The following is a 21349-nucleotide window of genomic DNA, read 5'->3' as shown; positions in this document are numbered from 1 at the left end:
ACTTGTCTTCACCTGTTTGTCTTTTCACTAAATTAAAATCACCAAACTCTTTCACTTTTCCTTGTAGGGAGGGTACCCCAGTACTTTGATCATTTTTTGTTGCCCTTCTTCATACTACAGTATCATTTTTGAGATACAACAACCAGAACTGAATACACAGTTTCAGATATAGTCTTAACATTATGATGCTGGACATCTTGTTTTCAGTCGTTTTTCCAATAATCGCTAGAATAGAATGTTCTTTTTTTGCTGCTGGTGCACACTGAATCAGTGTTTTCACCAAGCTTTCCATCAGGGCCCCAAGATCTTTCCACTTGATTGGTCATTGCCAGTTCAAACTCCATCATTGTATTAAGTTTTTTTCCCACACCAATGTGTATCTCTTTACATTCACCTTGAACCTCATTTGCCATGTTGTTGCTCACATGCCGACATTGGAGAGATACTTTTGGAACTCTTCACAATCCATTTTGCTTTTCAACATTCTGAATAACTTGGCTACCTTATTACTTACCTTCAATTCAAAGTCATTTAAGAATAAATTGACACAGTTTCTTATGGAATCCCAGTGCTTCTTTCCTTACATCTTGAGAACTGTTTGTTCACTGCCCGTCTTCTGTGCAGCCCCACATGGGACTGCGCCTGCGCAGGCCTGCCAACCGGAAATTTTCTTTTCTAGCCAACGTCCACCAGGGGGCACACGTACGCACCAATGCGCAAGCGCGGCTTTTCCCGCCCGAGCGACATTGGGCGACGTCGCCCCCTTCCCCTCAGTTTCTTCTTTGCCGCCGACCGGTGAAGATCTAGCTGTCCGTTGTGAGAAGAAACGCTATTTTGAGAGTGAGATCGTTCAGTTTTTTCTGTCAGAGTATGTCTGAGAAGTCGCTGTTTAAGCGTTGTTCGACCTGTTCAACGAAAATGACAAGAACGGATGGCCATTCCGTTTGTCTCGAGTGCTTGGGTGAAGGACACATCGTTGAGAGATGTGAGCATTGTCAACGGTTCACGCCTAAGGCCAGGGCTGAGAGGGTGAACTGGTTGAATGCCTTGCTTTGGAGGAGGGCTATGCGGGCATCGGGAGCCCCTGATACCCCTGGGGGACCACAACCAGTTAGTGGGACGGCCAAAACCCCTTCAGTGGTCGGACAATCCGTTCGTGGCTCCGCTTCGACTTCTCGCTCCCGCTCACCAGATCGGATCCAACCAGCCCCGACTCTGACCTCAGATCTGAAGGACGCTTCGGGCTCCGCATCGGATCGTAAACATCAAACCCCGAAGTCGGATCCAGCTCGGAAGTGGCGACATCGCTCCAAATCCCCGACGAGGTCGGAACCACCCTTCACACCGGCTCTGAAGGTGCAGAGAACTTCATCGGATCCGAACATCCTGGCTAGATCGGCTCCTGAACACTTGGATCAAACGCCAACGGAACCAACATCATCGGTTCCGAAGCATGCGGAGCCGATTCGCCTCAGCCTCGTTCCGAAGCCTAGTACCAGGTCGGAACCGAAGGCTTCGGATCCGTTGCCTATTTTGACACCGCCGGATCCGATGGAACGGAGTCGAAGCGCCGAACTGGGCTTAGCCTCCAAAGGCGAGAAGAAGGCTAAAAAGAAGTCAAAGCACAGGCAATCGACTTCTGTCCAAACTGCTGAGGTGCTCTGGGAGAGGCCCGCGACCTCTTCGCCGCACCTGTCACCTCCGTCGTACCGTTCCTCTGATGATGACGGTGACCTGCCCGACGCTTCACCTCGTGTGACCCAGAAGTGGTCTGCTGGCGACTACACTGGTAGAGAGAATCTGCCTTATCACGTGTCTAGGAGCGGATATGACAGGGAGGGCTCCCTCTATGCAGATCCTATTCTCCGTCTTTTGGCAGAGAGTATTGGGGTGACACTCGGAGTGAGTTCTCCCACTATGGTTCTCCCGGGCATGCTTCGCCCTACCGGCAGCCTGAGCCTTACCAAGGTCCAAGCCCTAGCCCTCCTTCTGACCCGTCACCTGATGACATCATTATTGGGACGGGTCGTATTTCGCCTTTGGAAGACTACCGGCTCTATACTGAGCAGATGATCCGAATGGCCCGTTCTTTGGACATTGAGATTTCGGCTGTGGATCCGAAACCAAAGGATAAGATCCTGCAGTATGTCCAGTCTGGGAATCCTCCAACCATTGCATTCCCGTTCACTGAAGGTTTGGTGGAAATCATCAACACGATCTGTGAGAAGCCAGCCTCAGTTTACCCGACATCTCGTAAACTAGAAGCTCTGTACAAGACAAGAGATGACGTCTGTTCATATCTCTACACATCCACCGCCTTCATCCCTCGTTACTGAGGAGATGCAGACCCGTCAACGCCAAGGGTCCTATGCTGTGCCCATCAACAAAGAGAGCAGAAAGCTCGACTCTTTGGGCAAGAAATTATATTCTTCTGCTGCCCTAACACTCAAGATCTCTAATTACTCGGCCATCATGGGTACCTATCCAATTTTCCTCTGGAATCGCATGGCGGTCTTCATGGAAAAGCTTCCGGCAGACCAGAGAGTGTTGGCGAAGGTAGTGCTTGATGAGGCCCTACGATTGTCACGACAACAGATAAATGCTGGCCGCGACACAGTTGACACCTCTGCGAGAGCATTAGCATCATCCATTGTGCTTCGCAGACACTCGTGGCTCCGCACAACTGCACTGCCTGTCGAGACACGGAACAAAGTAGAAAATCTGCCCTTTGAGGGTCAGTCTCTGTTTTCATCAAAAATGGATGAATACCTGTTGCAGAAACGTAAAGAATCAATTCCAGTATCGTTCCTCGCAGGGCTATCGTGGTCGACAGCAGAGATATCAACCGTATTCACGCTATGGGTCCTACAGGCAGTTCCAGCCACCTGCGAGCTCTTTCCAGCGCCGGAGGCCTAGCTACCGCCCACGTCGCGGTCAACAAGCCCACGATGCTAAAGAGTCAGCAACTCAACCGAAGCAGTTCTGACTAGAATTTGAACAATCTGTCGTGTTCGGTAACAGATTGGCTCAGTTTGCCTCAGCATGGGCAGAGATTACCTCTGATAGTTGGGTTCTTAACATTGTTACTGTTGGATATAAAATTCAGTTTGATGTTTACCCAGTGTTGTCTCTTCCTGATCACTCAGCACAATCCTCTTCTGATAAGTTACAGGCTGAGGTTGTAGCACTGCTGGAGAAGGGAGCCGTACATGAAGTACTCCCTCAGGACCCCCTCTTAGGTTTTTACTCTAGGATGTTCCTTGTAGACAAGAAGGATGGAGGTGTACGACCCATCTTAGACCTGAGAGAATTGAATAAATTTGTTCTCGTTAAGCGGTTCAGAATGCTTACCTTAAATACAGTCCTCCAGTTAATGCCTGAGGACATGTGGTTCGCCGTCCTGGATCTCAGGGACGCATACTTCCACATTGCCATCCACCCTAGTCATAGGAAATACCTCAGGTTCCTTTGTAACAGTAAGGCCTACCATTATCAGGTACTCCCTTTTGGATTGTCAACAGATCCCCGGGTTTTTTCTAAATGTATGGCTGTTGTAGTGGCATACTTGAGGGAACGAGGTTGTACCATCTATCCCTATCTTGACGATTGGCTTTTGGCAGCACCCTCTGCTGCTGCACTCCTCGCCCAAATTAATAAGGTGATGCTTACCTGCTCCCGGTTAGGGCTTTTGGTTAACCTCAAGAAATCTAACCTTACCCCGTCCAGGAGAATACTGTTTATCGGTATGGAACTGGATGGTGATGTCAATAGAGGTTTTCTGCCCAGGGAACGTGCACTAAAGATTGGCAGGATGGTGAATCTCTTTTTGAGATGTAGGTTCCAGTCAGTAACAGCTATCCAGAGACTGCTGGGCCTTATGGCCTCTTCTACGGCAGTTACCCCTATGGCCCGGTTGCACATGCGACCTCTCCAGCTGTGGTTCCTTTCTGTTCATGATTTTGAACTCGAATCCCAGAACAAGCGGTACTCCATCCCTAGAGGGGTTCTCTGTACCTTACGATGGTGGCTTAATGAGACTAATCTCCTTAGGGGTATTGCGTTTGGATCCATCCAGACCGAGATCACGATCTCGACTGATGCCTCCACGATAGGATGGGGAGCCCAGTGTGGAGCCCTTAGGGCACATGGGATTTGGTCACAGCAGGAAAGGGAAGATCACATTAACCTGCCAGAATTGAGAGCGGTCTGTTATGCCCTTATCGCATTCGCAGACACGCTGCAGCAGAAGTCCGTTCAGGTACTCACGGACAATTGCACCACGATGTTCTACCTGAACAAGCAAGGGGGCACTACCTCCAAGGCCCTCTGCGACGAGGCCGTTCGGATTTGGAAATGGGCCATGGACAGAGGCGTGTTCATTCATGCGGTCCGTATTCCTGGCACCACCAATGTCATCGCGGACAAACTGAGTCGTATGCGATTCGACAGCTACGAATGGACCATAGCAGACGGCTACCTGAATGCCATCTTTTTGGACTGGGGGTTCCCAGACATAGACCTCTTTGCATTGGAGGACAACAAGAAGGCCCCACGATTTTGCTCCAGAGGAGGTCTAGGTCACCACTCCCTCGGGGACGTGTTCCAAATATGCTGGACAGGGCACCTGTTTTATGCCTTCCCTCCGTTCCCGCTGTTGTTTCGAGTCATCAGCAAAATTCAGAGGAATGGGCCTCACATGATTCTGGTGACACCCTTTTGGCCCAGACAAGCTTGGTTCCAACATGTCATGCAGCTTTCACAGGGGTCATATTATCGGTTCACTCTGAACCTGGACCATCTGTCCGACAAAGGGGTTTGGTATCACGACCTACCCAAACTGAGCCTCACTGCTTGGCACATTCTGTGTCGGAAGGGATGTCTGACAGAGTAACTGAGATTTTGCTGAATGCACGTAGGGACACTACTCGCAGGTCATACTCTGCTAAATGGAAGCGTTTTGAAGCTTGGGCTAATGACAAAGGGGTGAATGTTTGGGATTGCCATCTGTCATCTGTGTTTGAGTTCCTTCTGTCTCTAAAGGACGGGGGACTCTCTAATTCCTCTATTAAAGTTTATTTGGTGGCTATTTCAGCCTTCCACCCTAAGATAGATGGGAAAACGGTTTTCTCCCACAGTTTGTCGAAATCTTTTTTAAAAGGGTTGTATAACATGTTTCCACAAGTCAAGGAAATTGTTCCCCGATGGTCACTGCAAGTAGTATTGGCAGGGCTTATGAAATCGCCCTTCAAACCACTGGCTACTTGTGAATTAAAATGGTTGTTCTGGAAAGTGGCTTTCTTGATCGCCATTACATCTGCCCGCAGAGTTAGTGAGTTGGCGGCCCTAAGGTGGGATCCTCCCTTTTTGAAGGTCCATCAAAATAAAGTGGTTCTGAGACCTGACCTTCGTTTTAGACCCAAAGTCTCCACTCAATTTCATACCTCACAGAACATTGTCCTGCCTATCTTTTTTCCTGACCCTTCTAATAACTCTGAAAGGGCCTTACATTCCTTGGATGTGAGAAGGGCTATTTTATTTTACCATCAATGTACTTCACAGTTTAGGTGTGCCAAACAACTGTTTGTGTGCTATTATGGGCCCAGGAAGGGAAAAGCTGCTACAGCTCAATCAGTTTCTCGCTGGGTTACTCAGACTGTTAGGGCCTGCTACTCGCACGCTAAGTTACCTTGCCCTTTGGAAGTAAAAGCTCATTCCACCAGAGCGCAAGCTGCCTCTGCGGCCTTCCTTAGGGGCGTGCCCTTGCTAGACATCTGCAGGGCTGCAACGTGGTCGTCTTCTGACACGTTTGCTAAGCATTATGCACTAGATGTGTGGGAAAGGAAAGAGGCTGCTGTTGGTCAAGCAGTACTTCAGTCTCTTTTTCAGTGAGAACACATGCCCGCCTCCTGGGTAAGTGGCTTGTGAGTCTCCCATGTGGGGCTGCACAGAAGACGGACAGTGAAAACAGAGTTGCGCTTACCGTAACTACTGTTCATTGACGTCTTCTGTGCAGACACACAACCCTCCCTCCTACCCCGCTGTGTTCTTCCAGATAATGTGAAGACATTCGGCGGCAAAGGAGAAACTGAGGGGAAGGGGGCGACGTCGCCCAATGTTGCTCGGGCGGGAAAAGCCGCGCATGCGCATTGGTGCGTACGTGCGCCCCCTGGTGGACGTTGGCTAGAAAAGAAAAATTCCAGTCGGCAGGCCTGTGCAGGCGCAGTCCCATGTGTGTCTGCACAGAAGACGTCAGTGAACAGTAGTTACGGTAAGCGCAACTCTGTTTTTACTCTCTGCTTCCTGTTGTTTAACCAGTTTCTAACCCATTAGATGACTCACTTTCTTTTCCCTTAGCTACAGAGTTCAGTCAAAAAGGAACATTGTCAGAAGCTTTTAAGACCAGTTATATAGTATCTGCTGGATCACCCTTATCCATTTATTAACCCACTAAAAAAAGGGTGAAATAGGTCTTCCCTTCTCAGAAGCCTTGTTAATTCTTCATAGTGTGTGTAATAATTCTCTCTTTATTAACAGTTTATACCAATTTACCCAGAACAAACATTTGGTTAATTCACCTCTGGGTCCTTGATTAAAAGTCAGTGTTGTATTTATTACCTTACAGCCCCCTGGAAGAAAGTCCAGTTTAGCAACGTTGCATATTCGTGTTGAGAGGAACAGTTTTTGCATTTGAGTTGCTTAAGAATTCTTGGGTGTGTGCCATCTGGACCCAGTGATTTACTAATTTTTAATTTGTGCATTGGTCCTAGAACTTCATCTTTCATCCCTTCTGTTTGACTCTGTTATTCTAGCAGCTTTCCCTAAAACCTGCTCTTTGTGGGTAACTGCCCCATGTTTTCCACAGTGATAACTGAGGCATATAAAGTTAATTAAGCTTCTCTGCAGTCTTGTCTTTTTAAAAAATAAAATTTTATTTAAATACAATAAAAATCACCTAAAACAAGGTACACAGCTATACACACCTTAGACCCCCAGAAGCACAGTCAAGGAGAAAACCAGAGTCTATAGTATTTCCTGTGTGCTAGGATGCCTCTGACTTCCAGATAGTCGAAGACAGCATTCCAAGTTTCTTCATAACTGCTCCGTTTCCTTGTCTTCTTTAAGCAGTCCTTTCATGCCTTTGTCATTCAAGAGCCCTACCACCTCCTGGCCAGTTTCCTGTTTCTGGGGTATATAAAGAAATTCATCTTGTTTGTCTCAATATTTTTAGCAATATGCTCGTCATTCTCATTTTGCTTGCTTTATCAATCAATTTGTGCTAGAGCCTGTGTTCCTTTCTTGTTCACCTTGTTTGGGTGAGACTTTTAAAAGAAGACCCTATGCCTTTTATAGCTTCCTTGACTTAGCTTGTTAACCATGCTGGTGTCGTCTTAAATATCTATGATATTATATGTTCGATTTTAGCTTCCATTTTTAATGGATTTAAATTATTTCCAAGGAGACTGATAGGGAGGAGTTTGTTTCCCATTTGTTTCAAATGCTGTATCCCACAGCATTTGAGAGGGTCCTCTGAAGTCCCCAGCAGCAGCTTTTCTAGGGGCTGCAATGGGCTGCAGCAGGAAGGAGGAAGTGGGAAAGGCACCACCATTCCGCATACCAGGTTCTGCTCTTGCTTCTTCGGATCCAGCCCCATTAGCTTTTTACATATTTGAATACTGCATTTTAGCTTGCATGGTAGCTGCTGTATCTGAAATGTCTCATTTTCTGGAACATGCTTTTATTTCATTTCAGGGCATGGATGATTTGCAGGTTAGATCTGCTGCTACAGATATATTTTCTTATCTGGTAGAATTCAGTCCATCCATGGTTCGGGAATTTGTGATGCAAGAAGCCCAGCAGAGTGATGACGTAAGAAAGATACAGCATGCTTATGTGACAGGTTTCCATCTGAAAAAGCAATAACTATCTCTGTGAAGCCAAAATTACTTATTTTCTTCAGTTGCTGATAGTTTCCTTTGCAGAGTACATGTCTTATGGGGTGGAGAGAACATGTCTACACATGTATTCTGATCAGTAATTTGGAGTGTCATGAGAAGTTCTTTGATGCTGCAGCAGTGATCATGTAACAGGCAGGAAAATAGGAGTGCTAACATCCAGATTGCATACCTACATTATGATGAAGTTACAGTTTGAAAGAGTCTGGGTGATACTCATAAAACAACCTTCAGGCTAGAAGCAGACTATAAAAATAGCTTTAAAAGATTATTTACTTTGATTTAAAAACCTGAGTAAAGAGAAATATTTAGGCCTAGTACCTAAAGTAGTAGTAGGTGCTAGATGAGCTTCAAGGAGGGAGGGCATTCTTGAACGGGGAGCCACTGGGGAAAAGGCTGTAGTCTCCACCTACTTCACCTGAAAGTGTTCTGCATCTTTGCTTTCTGTTGAGGCTGCAAAGCTGAGCTGTTCAGAGAGCTTTTGGGGGAGCCTGGGCAAGGGGGGAACACCCTGTTGGTGGGGGCATAAGGTGTGGGTTCTATTGTTTTAAAATTGGTTTTAATGATTGTTTTATCAAATTGTTTTTACACTGTATTGTCGAAGGTTTTCACGGCCGGAGAACGATGGTTGTTGTGGGTTTTCCGGGCTGTATTGCCGTGGTCTTGGCATTGTAGTTCCTGACATTTCGCCAGCAGCTGTGGCTGGCATCTTCAGAGGTGTAGCACCAAAAGACAGAGATCTCTCAGTGTCACAGATGCCAAGACCACGGCAATACAGCCCGGAAAACCCACAACAACCATGTTTTTACACTGTTGTTACCCACATTTGGTCTTGAGATGCTCAGGCTAAAGGCAGGTATATAAATACCTGAAAAAAATAAATCCATTTATTGGCGGCACTTCACTCCATATCCCCAAGTGGTTTGATATAAATGTCAAACAGCAGGGTGTCCAAGATGTAACCCTGCAGGACTTGCATAAGGGCAGAGTGGCAGTCCCCCAGCACCACCTTCTGGAATTGACCAGTCACATAAGATGACTGACCATTCACCTCCCCCACCCCCAAAATCTCCACCTTCTTATGAAGGGTACCATTGTTGATGATAATATCCAAAGCAACTATAATCAACTGGGTTGCACTTTCCTGATAAATATGATCAGTCAGGGCAACCAAGACTGTTCTCTTGACCAAGAATGGAACGTTGGCCACTGGGCAGTCATTATTTAAGCCATTTGGGACCAGGTATGTCTAGATGTAATGGGGTGCATGCTTCTAAATAGCTTGTTCATTTCATCAGGCCTCACCAACTAAGTCACCCATACTACTAGGACCAAACTGCACTCCCAATAGCCTCCTGAAATTGAACTGAGCTTAACATGGCATCTTAAATTGTGGTACATATGAGCTATTTTATATGCAAAGTACGTTGCAAAATGGTTAAAAATGTGCCTGTATATTTTCCTGGTCTACATCCTTAGGGACATTAGATAGAAGCTCCCTTACAACTTAGAAAATCTCTACCACATGACATTGCATAGGCACAGTGGTGGTAGATGAATTTGCTTTGCCACCATCATCACCACCACATAATAGTCACAATTATGTGCTCTCACCTATAGTCAGGCGCATTCTCATTTTCTATGTTTGCTTCCTCTATCCAATCCTTTAATGGCCCTAAGCTCCTCAGTGAACTAAGGGACATTCTGGGCTCCACAGGATGGGGGAGAAAACACTGTGAAGCAGTCATTTCTACCACCTGAAATCATCTCTGCATCAGCTTCTGACAGTTCGTGGAGGAGCATTTTTATACTGCTTATACACCCTAGATAAGATCCTAGACTCTAGATTTCTCCTCCAAGTGGTGCTCAGAAAATAGATATCAAATGTGTAACACTAAGGAATTGGCTGGTCATCATGCGTGTTTCTGAAATCTTTGTATTGTGTGCTTTTATCATAAATATACCTGTGTAAATAAAATAGCCTTTCTGGGGCACTGTTTTTGGTTCAAACTTAGTTGTAGCTTGGAGGGTGGTACTTGAAGGTAATTTTGCATACTTAGGGAGTGGTAGAAGATTAACAGTTAAGAACTGCTTGCCTAATTTGTCTTGCTTTTGTTACAGGACATCCTCCTCATAAATGTAGTTATTGAGCAAATGATATGTGACACTGACCCCGAGCTTGGTGGTGCTGTTCAGTTAATGGGGCTCTTGCGTACATTAATCGATCCTGAGAACATGTTGGCCACAGCTAATGTAAGAAAATGGAAAGGGGTAAAGAAACTTTACTGTTTAAGAACCGTTAAATAAAATCTATCTGTCTGTTGGCCCTCTTTATAACTTTTTGCAAAATGCACAATGCTCTTGCATTTCAAGCAAACACACTTTGAAGCATGATTTTGTTTTTACATCCATCACTCATGCATGAAGTAGAAATGGTGATTGTACTTGAAAGTTTCCCCACGGCATGTTGTCAGTGTGTTTTATTAAAGTATGTGTGTGATTTTTCAAATGCATGGGACTTTCGTAAATTAATACTATGTCCAAACATTGCGTTCAAGCTGTAATATATATGAGGTTAGCCAACCAAGTGGTCGATTTAGCCTTAGGGTTGGCACCATTCCAGTAGTTGGCATGTTGTCACGCACCTCCACCTCATATGCAAGGTCCAAATGTTGAGTTCTGCTACTATAGCTACTGATAGAAATGTCTGCTTCCAAGGCAATTGAAAGGCAGTCTCTGTAATGCCATGTAAATATGGGCCCCCATTGCATCTAGAATGAAAGTGGCATGTAACCTGGGCCATGATCTTGTATGCATGTTTGTGTGTTCTTGTTAGCACTTTTATTAATGAGATTGAGAGCTGCCTAGGGCGTCTGTATGCTGAGAGTGCAAGGTATAAATGTTTCAAACAAAATATATACAGTGGATTGTGTCAGACACTAGGTTTTTATGAGTAGAGGGTCTTGTCTGATAACTCTGATTTTGTTGTTGATGAGGATATAAACCCCCACCTTACACATAGCTATTCCTCGAGTCCCCTGAATCCTGGGGCATGGTGGAAAGTTCAGATCCACTTGTGAAACAGAGCTCACTGTTCATTGGATGAAACCCATAAACAGTTTGCATTCCAGTGTGATGCAGTGAATAGAGTTTGGGGTTTGCCATGTTTCAGCTGAAGGACTTCACCATGTGGCTATAGCAACAAATTAAGGAGATGTGATTTCCCTTTGTGATAGTGCATGAAAAAATGTAGATAAACCCAGCATGTCACATATACCTCATGTCTATGAGAAACCTATTAGCCATTTAAATCAGTAGCTGTTTCAGCAGGAATGTTTTGTTTTAATCTATAAGTAGACATTTTGCAGGCATTGAATGCAGTGTGTCTCATTTCTGTCTGCTAGGAAGGTGCATGACTCTTACAGTGTTTAGTATCTCTTGTTTCAGAAAACTGAGAAAAGTGAATTTCTCAATTTTTTCTACAACCATTGTATGCACGTTCTGACTGCTCCACTTCTGGCAAATACATCTGAGGATAAGAGTGATAAAGGTAAGGTTAAACTCTTAAGGAGCCTCTTTTGTCCTGTCCTGTGCATTTATCATAGGTAGTGGTGTTTGCTTGCTACAGTAGCATATTCTGATTGTGCTGCCTGAATTAATGTCTTATGCAGTCCCAAGACTATGTGTGTTCTCCTACTTAGATTGCTGATCAGAGGACTGAGTGACATAGGGTACAAACTTGTGTGTATGGGTTGCCACTCAGAATATTATTGTAGATTTCTATATGTCCATGGGCTATCCTTTCAGATTTGCAGAGTGTTTTTAGTAACAGATGTCTTGTAAAAGGCAGGCAAAGAATTTAAATGGCATTAAGCAGAAAAGAGAAAACTTATAAAATTGAAAAAGATAAAAAAAAAAATAGGAAAATAGATCTGGTGCCTGGCAGAATCTAAAGATGGAGTTTAAAACTGACAATTAAAAAAATACATAGAACTAATTTCTGTAGCTAAAGACCATTATCCTCATGACACAGGTACTCTGTACTTCTGATGCTAATGCTACTATGACCTACATCTAGTTTGTGAAACATACCCAGGAATAGCAATTAAGTCTTAGAAAGCCTGTAATATCACTTAGTAGAATAGTGTTCTTTTAAAAACAAAACAAAAACAAAACAGATTCACTGGTGGTATCTTCCAAAATTGTATTAACCATGAAAAATTAAGTGGTGGGGAATATAATACATGGAAGGGCTTCATTTAGCATTAGAAGCTGTGAGAGTGGCAGAGAAAGTGGCTTGTTAATATCTGGCTCTGATTCGAACCCCTTGGATCCATTTTTAAGTCCATTTTGGAAACAATATTGGTCCCAGTGGACTGCTGATTCTACTGAGTGCAGCAGCAAATGAATGTTCTGAAGGAATTCTGTAGCTATAGCAAATTACAGAATTTTATAAAATGTGTAGGGATCACAAAAGGACCTGCTAAAACGTCTCTTAAGCATTTGTGTCTCTTCGCTTTAAAGTTTTCACTTGTTCCTCATGCTGTGGTTCTTCACAGAAATGACCCCATGTCTTTAAGGCACCCATAAGATTTCTTTTTGTTTTTTATTTGAAGACTTATTCCTGTAGAAGGTTTTTTTTAAAATGAACTCAAGGAAGATGAATGAATTGTGCCCTTAACTGCCTGATAGAAATAGATTAGAGTGTCGGGCTAGGATCTGGGAGGCCCAGGTTCAAATCCCCATTCTGCCATGGGAACTTTCTAGGTGACACTCTCAGCCTTTCCAATCTCACATGATTGTTGGGAGGATAAAATGGAGGAGAGTGATGTAAACTGCTTTGAGTATAAATAAAGTAAAATAAATAAACAGAAGAAAGCATGTATTGTCGAAGGCTTTCACGGCCGGAGAACGATGGTTGTTGTGGGTTTTCCGGGCTGTATTGCCGTGGTCTTGGCATTGTAGTTCCTGACGTTTCGCCAGCAGCTGTGGCTGGCATCTTCAGAGGTGTAGCACCAAAAGACAGAGATCTGTGACACTGAGAGATCTCTGTCTTTTGGTGCTACACCTCTGACGATGCCAGCCACAGCTGCAGGCGAAACGTCAGGAACTACAATGCCAAGACCACGGCAATACAGCCCGGAAAACCCACAACAACCATCAGAAGAAAGCATGCTAACTATGAAGTCAGAAGGTTATGAAATGCAAGGGATAGGCTGTGACATTGCTCTTCCAAGCTCAGATGTGTGCAAGATGAGTGCCATGATGATTTATGGCATTAAAATTTGGTAGTAGATAGTACTAATGAGTGACAGAGCTTTGGTCATGATTCAGAATTATATTAATACAGTTCAACTTCCTGATAATTTGGAATTCAGCAGTTTTGCTTTGGAGTCTTCCTTAGGAGATTTTTCTGTTGAAGAATGGTGAGTTTTCAGCTCAGCAGCAGATAATCCTGAGACACTGGCAGTGTAATCCTATGCAGAGTTTACTGTAGTTTATACCCAGTGATATCAGCAGGCTTATACTGAAGTAACTCTGAATAGGATTATACTGTGGACCTCCTACATTTCATGATCTCTTCAACCCACTGTTTACAACTTCATTTTCCAGTGATGTTAATTATAAATCTGCCAACCTCAAGCATATGTTAAAGTGAACTGTAGCCCACAAAACCTTATGCTACAATAAATCTACTTTTTTTTTAAAGTGGCACAAAATTCATTTTTGAGTTTGTTATGAAAAATACACACACTCCTCTGGACTCTGTCTTTAAATGCAGACATCTGAGATTTGAGAGTTATTAAAATTACAAAAAATAGGAGCTCATTCACCCAACTGCTTTGGGGGGCTGTAGCATTTTACAAGCATCTCCCTGATTGTGTAGCCAACTTTTATATCTACTGTCATACAGCTTGTTTTCATCTACATCTAGTGCCTATGTGTAGTTGGAGTGGCAAGAAAAATTGGTCACACAATGCTCTAGCCGACAAAACACTAGATGGGTTCTAATACAGATGTGGGTCATAAATTTGTTTGCCTTGAAATAGAATATATACATCTTATCTTGATCTACATCTGATATTTTGCCACATAAATTAACCAGACAATTTACGGTGAATAATTTTTTTTTTGTAAGATGCAGTGGTTGGAAGCAACAAGAATAATACAATTTGCCCAGGTAGGTGGATACCTTGTATGTAGTTTTTAAAAACTTAATTTGAAATGGTGTGTAAAGTTGTAAAAAATGCTTTTCTGTAAAAAAAAAAATAGATTGTGTTGTGTATTGCCTAGTCAGAGATTTATATATATATACTTGCACACAAAATTATTCTGGTAGTATTTGATACAGCTGCACGCAGTTGTGCAGATTGCCTTCAACTGGAATGATGCATCTTTTCTGTATTAGATTAAGTAAATACAATTTTGAATACTATTCTATACAAAAAATGCTATCTAATACAGCAGTGTTGATGAAAAATTGTCTAAGCCTTCCCAGGTGATTCATGGGGCATATCTACACCGCAAAATTATGTTTTGCCATTTCCTGTTTTAATGGTTGCAGCTTCCTTTATCAGAATCTTGGGAACTGAAGTACAGTGAGGTGCTAAGAATTCTGTATTGGAAGTTCTTGTGCATCCCTCAGAGAACTATATTATTTAGGGTCCTCTGGTACAAGAGAATGACTATTAAAGTGATTTAAGTTTGTGCTACTGATATCCCTTAAAGCTGCTGTTGTGAAAGATATTCATCCCTGTTAAGCTATTGCTGTTGCATTAGTGCAAGCCAAGGGCACATACACCATTATAAAACCTACTCACACAAACACATGGAACTGCCTAATATTGAATCAGACCATTGGTCCATCAAGGTTAGTATTGTCTGCTCAAACCAGCATTGGCTCTCCAAGGTCTCTCCTACCACCTCATCCTTGTAGCTGGAGATTGAACCTAGGACCTTCTGCATGCCAAACAGATTCTCTACTACTGAGCCATATGCTCTCCCTTAAAGGGAGGTGCCCCTCCATTGCACCAGTGATGAGGAGACACTCAGCACTGTGGTGAGACTGGCAATAAAAACTGCTTACTTTATGTGGTGAGGGCTTTGGGGAGAAGCTGAGTGCCAATTGGATTCCATGTAATGTGGGAGGCAGTTCTACAACTAAGCTGAAGCAATGGAATGCTGATGTAAGGAAGTAGGGTTGGGAGGTTATCATCTCAAGAAGTACTACACCTCATCCTAACAGCCGAGTGCCAGTTTACAGGATCAGACTGGAAGAGTTTATAACATGGCTTAGGCATGTTATCTGCAAAACTGCCTCTCTCCCTATGTTCCACCAAGACAGCTTCACTCATCTGAATAGGGCCCTCTGCAGATACCACCCTGCAATTGGGCTAAATCAACAACTGCTCATGCATGCCCTTTCTCTATGGTAGCCTGCCTGAGGAGGTCAGAGAAGCGCCCACTCTCCTGGCTTTCTTCAAGACTGAATTATTCAGGAGGGCTTTCTGCTCAGATTATAGGGCTGTGTCATAATTAATAGCTCAGAGAGATACCGTAGTAAGGGACAGGGACCATAGGCTAGGCTATCAGGCATTGTCTGCTGGTGTAGATACAGTCCTACTGGGCAGCTCGGCATTGCTAAAAATGTAATGTTAATTGCTTATGCTCTAAATTCGGAAAGGTTTCATCTGTATGTTCAGTTTCTGCTAGTTTTTCAAATTTGTGGCTACCATACCCTACTGTATCTGTTTTCGTTGAATTACCTAACTATTGGTAATACTGTATTTTTGCTCTGTGAACCAATCAGAAGCCATGCTTTGTAAAAGCCCCACCTGGCCCCACCCACTCACTAAAAACACTTGGTGGGCACCAGAAAAGGTGTTGGCAGGCACAATTGTACCTACAGGCACCATGTTGGGGACCCCTTCACTAAGTTCTCCATGTGGTGATGTTGCATGAGTTGGCAACTTTCAGCACAAGCTTAGTGCTTTTAAACATGATGAGGTGGCAGCTTACGTGTGCATTTGCCACATTTTGAAGCATTGAAGAGGCAGCTGAACTGCTTTACAAACACTGGAGAAAATACAAATTATGCTGAATCAGCTGTAATGGACCCCAGCTAGTATAAGCACAAGGTTTTCACAAATTGTGTTGTCAGACCTGGGATCTCAGTTCATATTTAGGAGCTCTTCTGCAAGGCAAAGAGTTATACAGGTCTTTCATATGCTTAACAAAAAAGAGAACTTGAAGGGTAGTGTTCTGTATAACAAACTTGATATGAAGACAGAAGCATTCACAGCCTTCTTTGTACCTGATTTAATCTGTTTTATTTTGCAGACAACTATCAAACAGCACAGCTGCTTGCCTTAATTTTGGAGCTACTCACTTTTTGTGTGGAACACCACACCTACCACATCAAGAACTATATTATGAACAAGGATTTGCTAAGAAGAGTCTTGGTCTTGATGAATTCAAAACACACCTTTTTGGCATTGTGTAAGTAGCTGTATACATTTTATACTCAGTGTTTGTGGGAGTGCTCTATGTAGGCTGGCCATCTTGAAGTAGTTCCTACCCATAATGAATAGGGATGTACGATTCGGGTTTCCGATTCGGAAAAAATACCCAAATCGGACCCGATTAGCAAAGATTCGGGATTTCCAAAACGGCCCTAGCACGATAGGTCCGTTTCAGAAATCTCAGATCAAAGATTCCCATAAGCTATTTGTATAGCTTCGGGAAGCTTCAGGGCAAGGAGTTTAAATGCCTGTTTCCCTGCCGAGAGGGGCATTTAAACCCCTGAATCAGCTGCTTGTTGGGGGCTTCCACAACAAGCACTTGAGTGCTGGCTGCAGGGCTTAAAATGCCTCTTTCTGTGCTGCTGCCCAGTGTGAGAGGGGCGAGGAAATATCCCCACCCCTCTTGCACCAGGTGCAGCAGCCCGGTGGCGCCCTCCCAGTGTGAGAGGGATGGGGAGATTCTCCCTGCTCCTCTTGTATCAGGGAAGAGAACGGCGGGAAAGTAGGCTTAAGCCTGCACCTCCCCGCCAGGCGCTCCATTCACCCGCCGCTGTCAGGGCCAGGGAACTCCTTGGTCCCGTCAGCAGCGGGTGAAAGGGGCGGCGGGGAAGCAGGCATAAGCCTGCATCTCCCCACTGGGCACTCTGTTCACCCGCCGCTGACGGGGCCAGGGAATTCCCAGCCCCATCAGTGGCGGGTGAAAGGGGGCAGCGGGGGGAAGCAGGCATAATCCTGCAAATCCCTGCTGGGTGCTCCGTTCACCCACCGCTGTCGGGGCCAGGGAACTCCCTGTCCCCGTCAGCAGCGGGTGAAAGGGGCAGCGGGGAAGCAGGCATAAGCCTGCACCTCCCTGCTGGGCGTTCCAGCTGGAGGAGGAAGGAGGACTTTGAAGTGAAGCAGGAACCTGCTTTGCTTTAAATTCTCTCCTCATCTGGCTGGAGGAGGGGGCGCGGACCTTGAAGCGAAGCAGGAACTTGCTTCGCTTCAAAGTCTCCCCCTTCCCAACTGCCTGGAGGAAGTTGGGAGACTTTGAAGGGGCTTCCCTTTTTGGCCTCCTCTGGCCCTTCCTGCCCCTCAAATGGCTGCTGTGGCTGGTTTCCTGCTTGTCTCTACTTCAATTTAACTTTTTAAAAAGATTCCTGCCTTCAAAAATGCGTAGGTTATGCCTTGTCAAAGCTGAAGCCCAAAGAAATGCTGAATAAGATTTTTCAGTAGTTAGAGGTTGAGGCATCAGTGTCCTTATAGCTTTGTCTTCCTCTTGTGACTAGCAGGAACAGACTGAATTTAGCAAAATAGGAAGTACACATAGTACTGTGTATAATTCTTTTCACTGTGTTCAAGTACTGGTTTTTAACAAGTGTTCAGATTATTTTTGATCTCACGACAACCACCTGTCCTAATTTGGACTGGAACTCTGCTACAAAGCCATTTGAGAGAAAAAATAAGCACATTCTGATTCGTTCCTTGAATTGATAAAACATTTTTCTCAAAATATATCCTTTTTTTTTTTCAAGAAACAGAGTAGCGTTCAATTGATGGGTTAGGCTGGGAAACAAGGTAAAGGTAACCCCTGTGCAAGCACTGAGTCTTTACTGACCCATAGGGGGACATCGCATCTAGACGTTTTCTTGGCAGACTTTTGTTACAGGGTGATTTGCCATTGCCTTCCCCAGTCATCTACACTTTACCCCCAGGAAACTGGGTACACATTTTACTGACCTCAGAAAGATGGAAGGCATATGCTTAGAGTAACAGAAGGGATCCGCTTACTTACAGGTTTCCACCTTAAATCTGCTTTTTGCCATTCTCCATGGCCCGGCAGCACGCGATGTGCTGTGCAAGTCTGCTGGCTTCCGTAGGAGCAAACAGGCAATTTACCCCCTGCATCGACTTCAGGGGGCTCTTCCCGGCGCGCTCCGGACCCTGACCCCCTCACTGGGAGTCCTGGGGGTTAACCCTCGCAGGTCAACCGCCTGGTCAGGCTGCTCGGGTGCTTCCTCCCGGACCTGCGGAGAGGAGCGTCCAACATGGCCGGGAAAACGAAACCGAATCCCAAACATGCTCTTTTTAAAAGAACACCTGAGAACTCGGTTGAAGAGAATCATGAGTGAAAGGGCTTGGGCAATCAGGCACATTTCGACCTGACACCTCAAAACCAGGAAGGGAAATAGGCTAGCAGATAACTTGCCTAAGGCCACTCAAAGAGACGCATCACAAGGGAACAGGAGTGTTGAAGATGTAAAATGTGGCTTTGAGAACTTCAAAAGACCCTGATGAACATTTGTTAATGTTGTAGGTGCTCTTCGTTTCATGAGGAGGATAATTGGCCTAAAGGATGAATTTTATAACCGTTATATCACCAAAGGAAACTTATTTGAGCCAGTCATAAATGCTCTTTTAGATAATGGAACTAGATACAATTTGCTTAATTCAGCAGTCATTGAACTATTTGAATTCATCAGAGTGGTAAGTAGTATTTTTCCATTTTATCTCTTAATACTTTTTAGGCATGCATAAGCTTAAGTCTTATGATTAAAAGCTAGAACAGAATTGAAAAATCTTGAGGGACTTTTTGAAGCTGTTTTTATTTATGTGGCCTCTCTAGGAAACCTGCTTAAGGCAGCTTACCAAGGTGAAAGGGTTGGAGTGTTAAGTTTATGCATGCCCGTTCTCCATTTTTTTCCCCTGCCCTGCCTCAACCTAGGGATCATCAGTAACCTGGGATCCTCCTGTCCACAGATCATTCAAGGGACAGATGGTGGATTTAGAAAGAATTCTTAAATACAAATGAATATGTTCAGATGTTGCTTTCTGCCTAGGAAGGGAGAATATAATTGATATTCACACTTGCTTAGTTCTCATGTGCTTTTATGAAAGTAGCATCTGACAATGGCTATCCATTGTGAGTAGCCTTTCTATGCAGAATGTTTCAATAAAGTAAGAGGGGTTGTTGTATAAGGGATAGGTGTGCAAACTGTTGCAGGGTGTTTTGTATGTATCACCTTCCTTTTATTGTCTCCTAACTTTGTTACTCGTTTTCTGCATTATGCCTTCAGCTGTGCTTTTTTTCCCCTTTTTGTTGGCCAACTCTGTAATTTTAGTCCTACTGCAGTGTTAGATGATGCTCTTTGATCTCTGTTTTATATTCTGTAATCTACCTTTAGCAAAAATAAATGAAATAAAATAACCACAAGAGATATGCTTACACTATAATACGACAGGTTGAGCTATTTAGAATAAAAGTAATGCTCTCCTCTGCTGAAAAAACTGTTAGCCATAGAAACCTCTAAATGTCTGCTGTTGCTTATTTTCATCTCAGCATGGCTACTACTCGCAGCCTCAGGAATGCAGTGTCTCTGACAGCTGCTGAATAGTGTGGATGTCTTCAGGTTCATATGGTTGAAGGCGGGTTCCAAGTGCATTGTTGGTAGTCTCTGTGAATAGATTGACACTGAAGGATAAAGGGGAATCACAGCTAACTGCAGAAGTATTTCTACTGATTAGAGTGGGATATAAATATTTAGTGCAAAAGGAAAGGATCTGACTTTCACTCTCAAGACTGATTTCCACCCCCGACCCCCCAGGATATGTTAGCAGGTTCTAACAGTATAAGCTGTTTTTACACAGAATATCCATGATGTTCACCACATTGTGCACATAACTGCTTGTGCACAAGGATGTGTATATTGTACAAACCTATCCATGTCTGTTACTCCTTGGACAAACAGCTCAATAAAGAAAGGAGGTGTTCAATGAACATTGAGAAATTTGGGTTAGTAAATCAATATGCTTCCAGTTGTGTTAAAATATAATCACTAGAATAGATTCTAACAGTCTGTTAGTTTGTAAAATCCCACTCTGTCCCATATTTTTATTGGCATACAGCATTGTTGGCTTTTCTCTAAATCTATGGGAAATGAAGTTTTCAGCCTTATAGAGAAAACTCCTTCACCCACCCACCCCCACTGCAGATAGATATCTCCATTGGAGAACCAGTGTGGCATAGGAGCTAAAACAAGGACTGGGGAAATGGGAGGTTTAATCCCCACTTAGCTGTGAATCTCAGTGGGTGACCTGTGGGTCTGTCGTGTATTCTCAGCTTAATTCTGAGTTATTGTGAAGGGGAAACTTTGAGTGCTGCCGTGAGACTGGAAGAAAAGGCAAGATAAAAATAATAAATTGTTTACAGTACGCAGAACAAAGTCTCCCAGCTCTTTATAGATAGATGCAATGCACCTAATGCTGAGAACTTACCCAGAACTCTAAAGAACACCTGTAGAGAGTCACATGAAGACTATGGCTTTCACTGACCAATAGTATTCTGAAGGGGTCAGCCATCCTTAGACAACAACCTTGTAGCTTACTTTATCATTCCATTTGTTTCCACATTTTAAGTGTGGAGTGGAAGGTTAATTGAAGCTGAAGAAACCTTGGATGTAATCGTGTAAAGTTCCCTGAACACCTAAGTATTCTGTTCATTACTTTGGGTAACTCAGAATGTGTGTGGCTGAATCACCTGGAGTTCGTTGTCTGTGTAGGCACAGAACATATTGCAAGGGGTAGAGGCTCATAAATTACAAGCACATTCCAAGCCTAACTTATCCTTTTTAATGCAAATGGAAAGGGTGGCAGGTAACTGAATTGTACCAAGGAGCTCATACTGATGCCTCTCATCTTTTCCAGCTTGGTGGCAATAAACTTTCTTTTGTATTGATGCAGGAAGATATCAAGTCACTTACTGCACATATAGTTGAAAACTTTTATAAGGCACTTGAATCCATTGAATATGTTCAAACGTTTAAAGGACTGAAGACAAAATATGAGCAAGAGAAAGATCGGCAAAGTCAAAAATTGAACAGGTATGTACACATCTTG

General features: G+C 43.9%; 1 protein-coding gene across 3 annotated transcripts in view; it reads left to right on the top strand.

Annotated features, from left to right (window-relative positions):
• PPP4R3B (protein phosphatase 4 regulatory subunit 3B) overlaps positions 1-21349 on the top strand; it is a 44521-nt gene that overhangs the window by 18035 nt on the left and 5137 nt on the right. Inside the window, exons 7-13 of one of the 3 annotated variants that reach the window (XM_054986723.1) lie at positions 7750-7866; positions 10074-10205; positions 11400-11502; positions 14092-14133; positions 16293-16451; positions 18771-18940; positions 21194-21333. In XM_054986723.1, the coding sequence (XP_054842698.1) occupies positions 7750-7866; positions 10074-10205; positions 11400-11502; positions 14092-14133; positions 16293-16451; positions 18771-18940; positions 21194-21333 (863 nt within the window). Of the gene's footprint in view, positions 1-7749; positions 7867-10073; positions 10224-11399; positions 11503-14091; positions 14134-16292; positions 16452-18770; positions 18941-21193; positions 21334-21349 lie in introns of all 3 variants that reach the window. The other 2 variants (XM_054986714.1, XM_054986706.1) reach the window with 2 other exon arrangements.

Source organism: Eublepharis macularius, chromosome 1 (genome assembly GCF_028583425.1).
Source record: "Eublepharis macularius isolate TG4126 chromosome 1, MPM_Emac_v1.0, whole genome shotgun sequence".
NCBI classification, from domain to species: Eukaryota; Metazoa; Chordata; class Lepidosauria; order Squamata; family Eublepharidae; genus Eublepharis; species Eublepharis macularius.
Note: the sequence above shows the minus strand (reverse complement) of the source record. Positions and strands in the feature narration are given on the sequence as shown.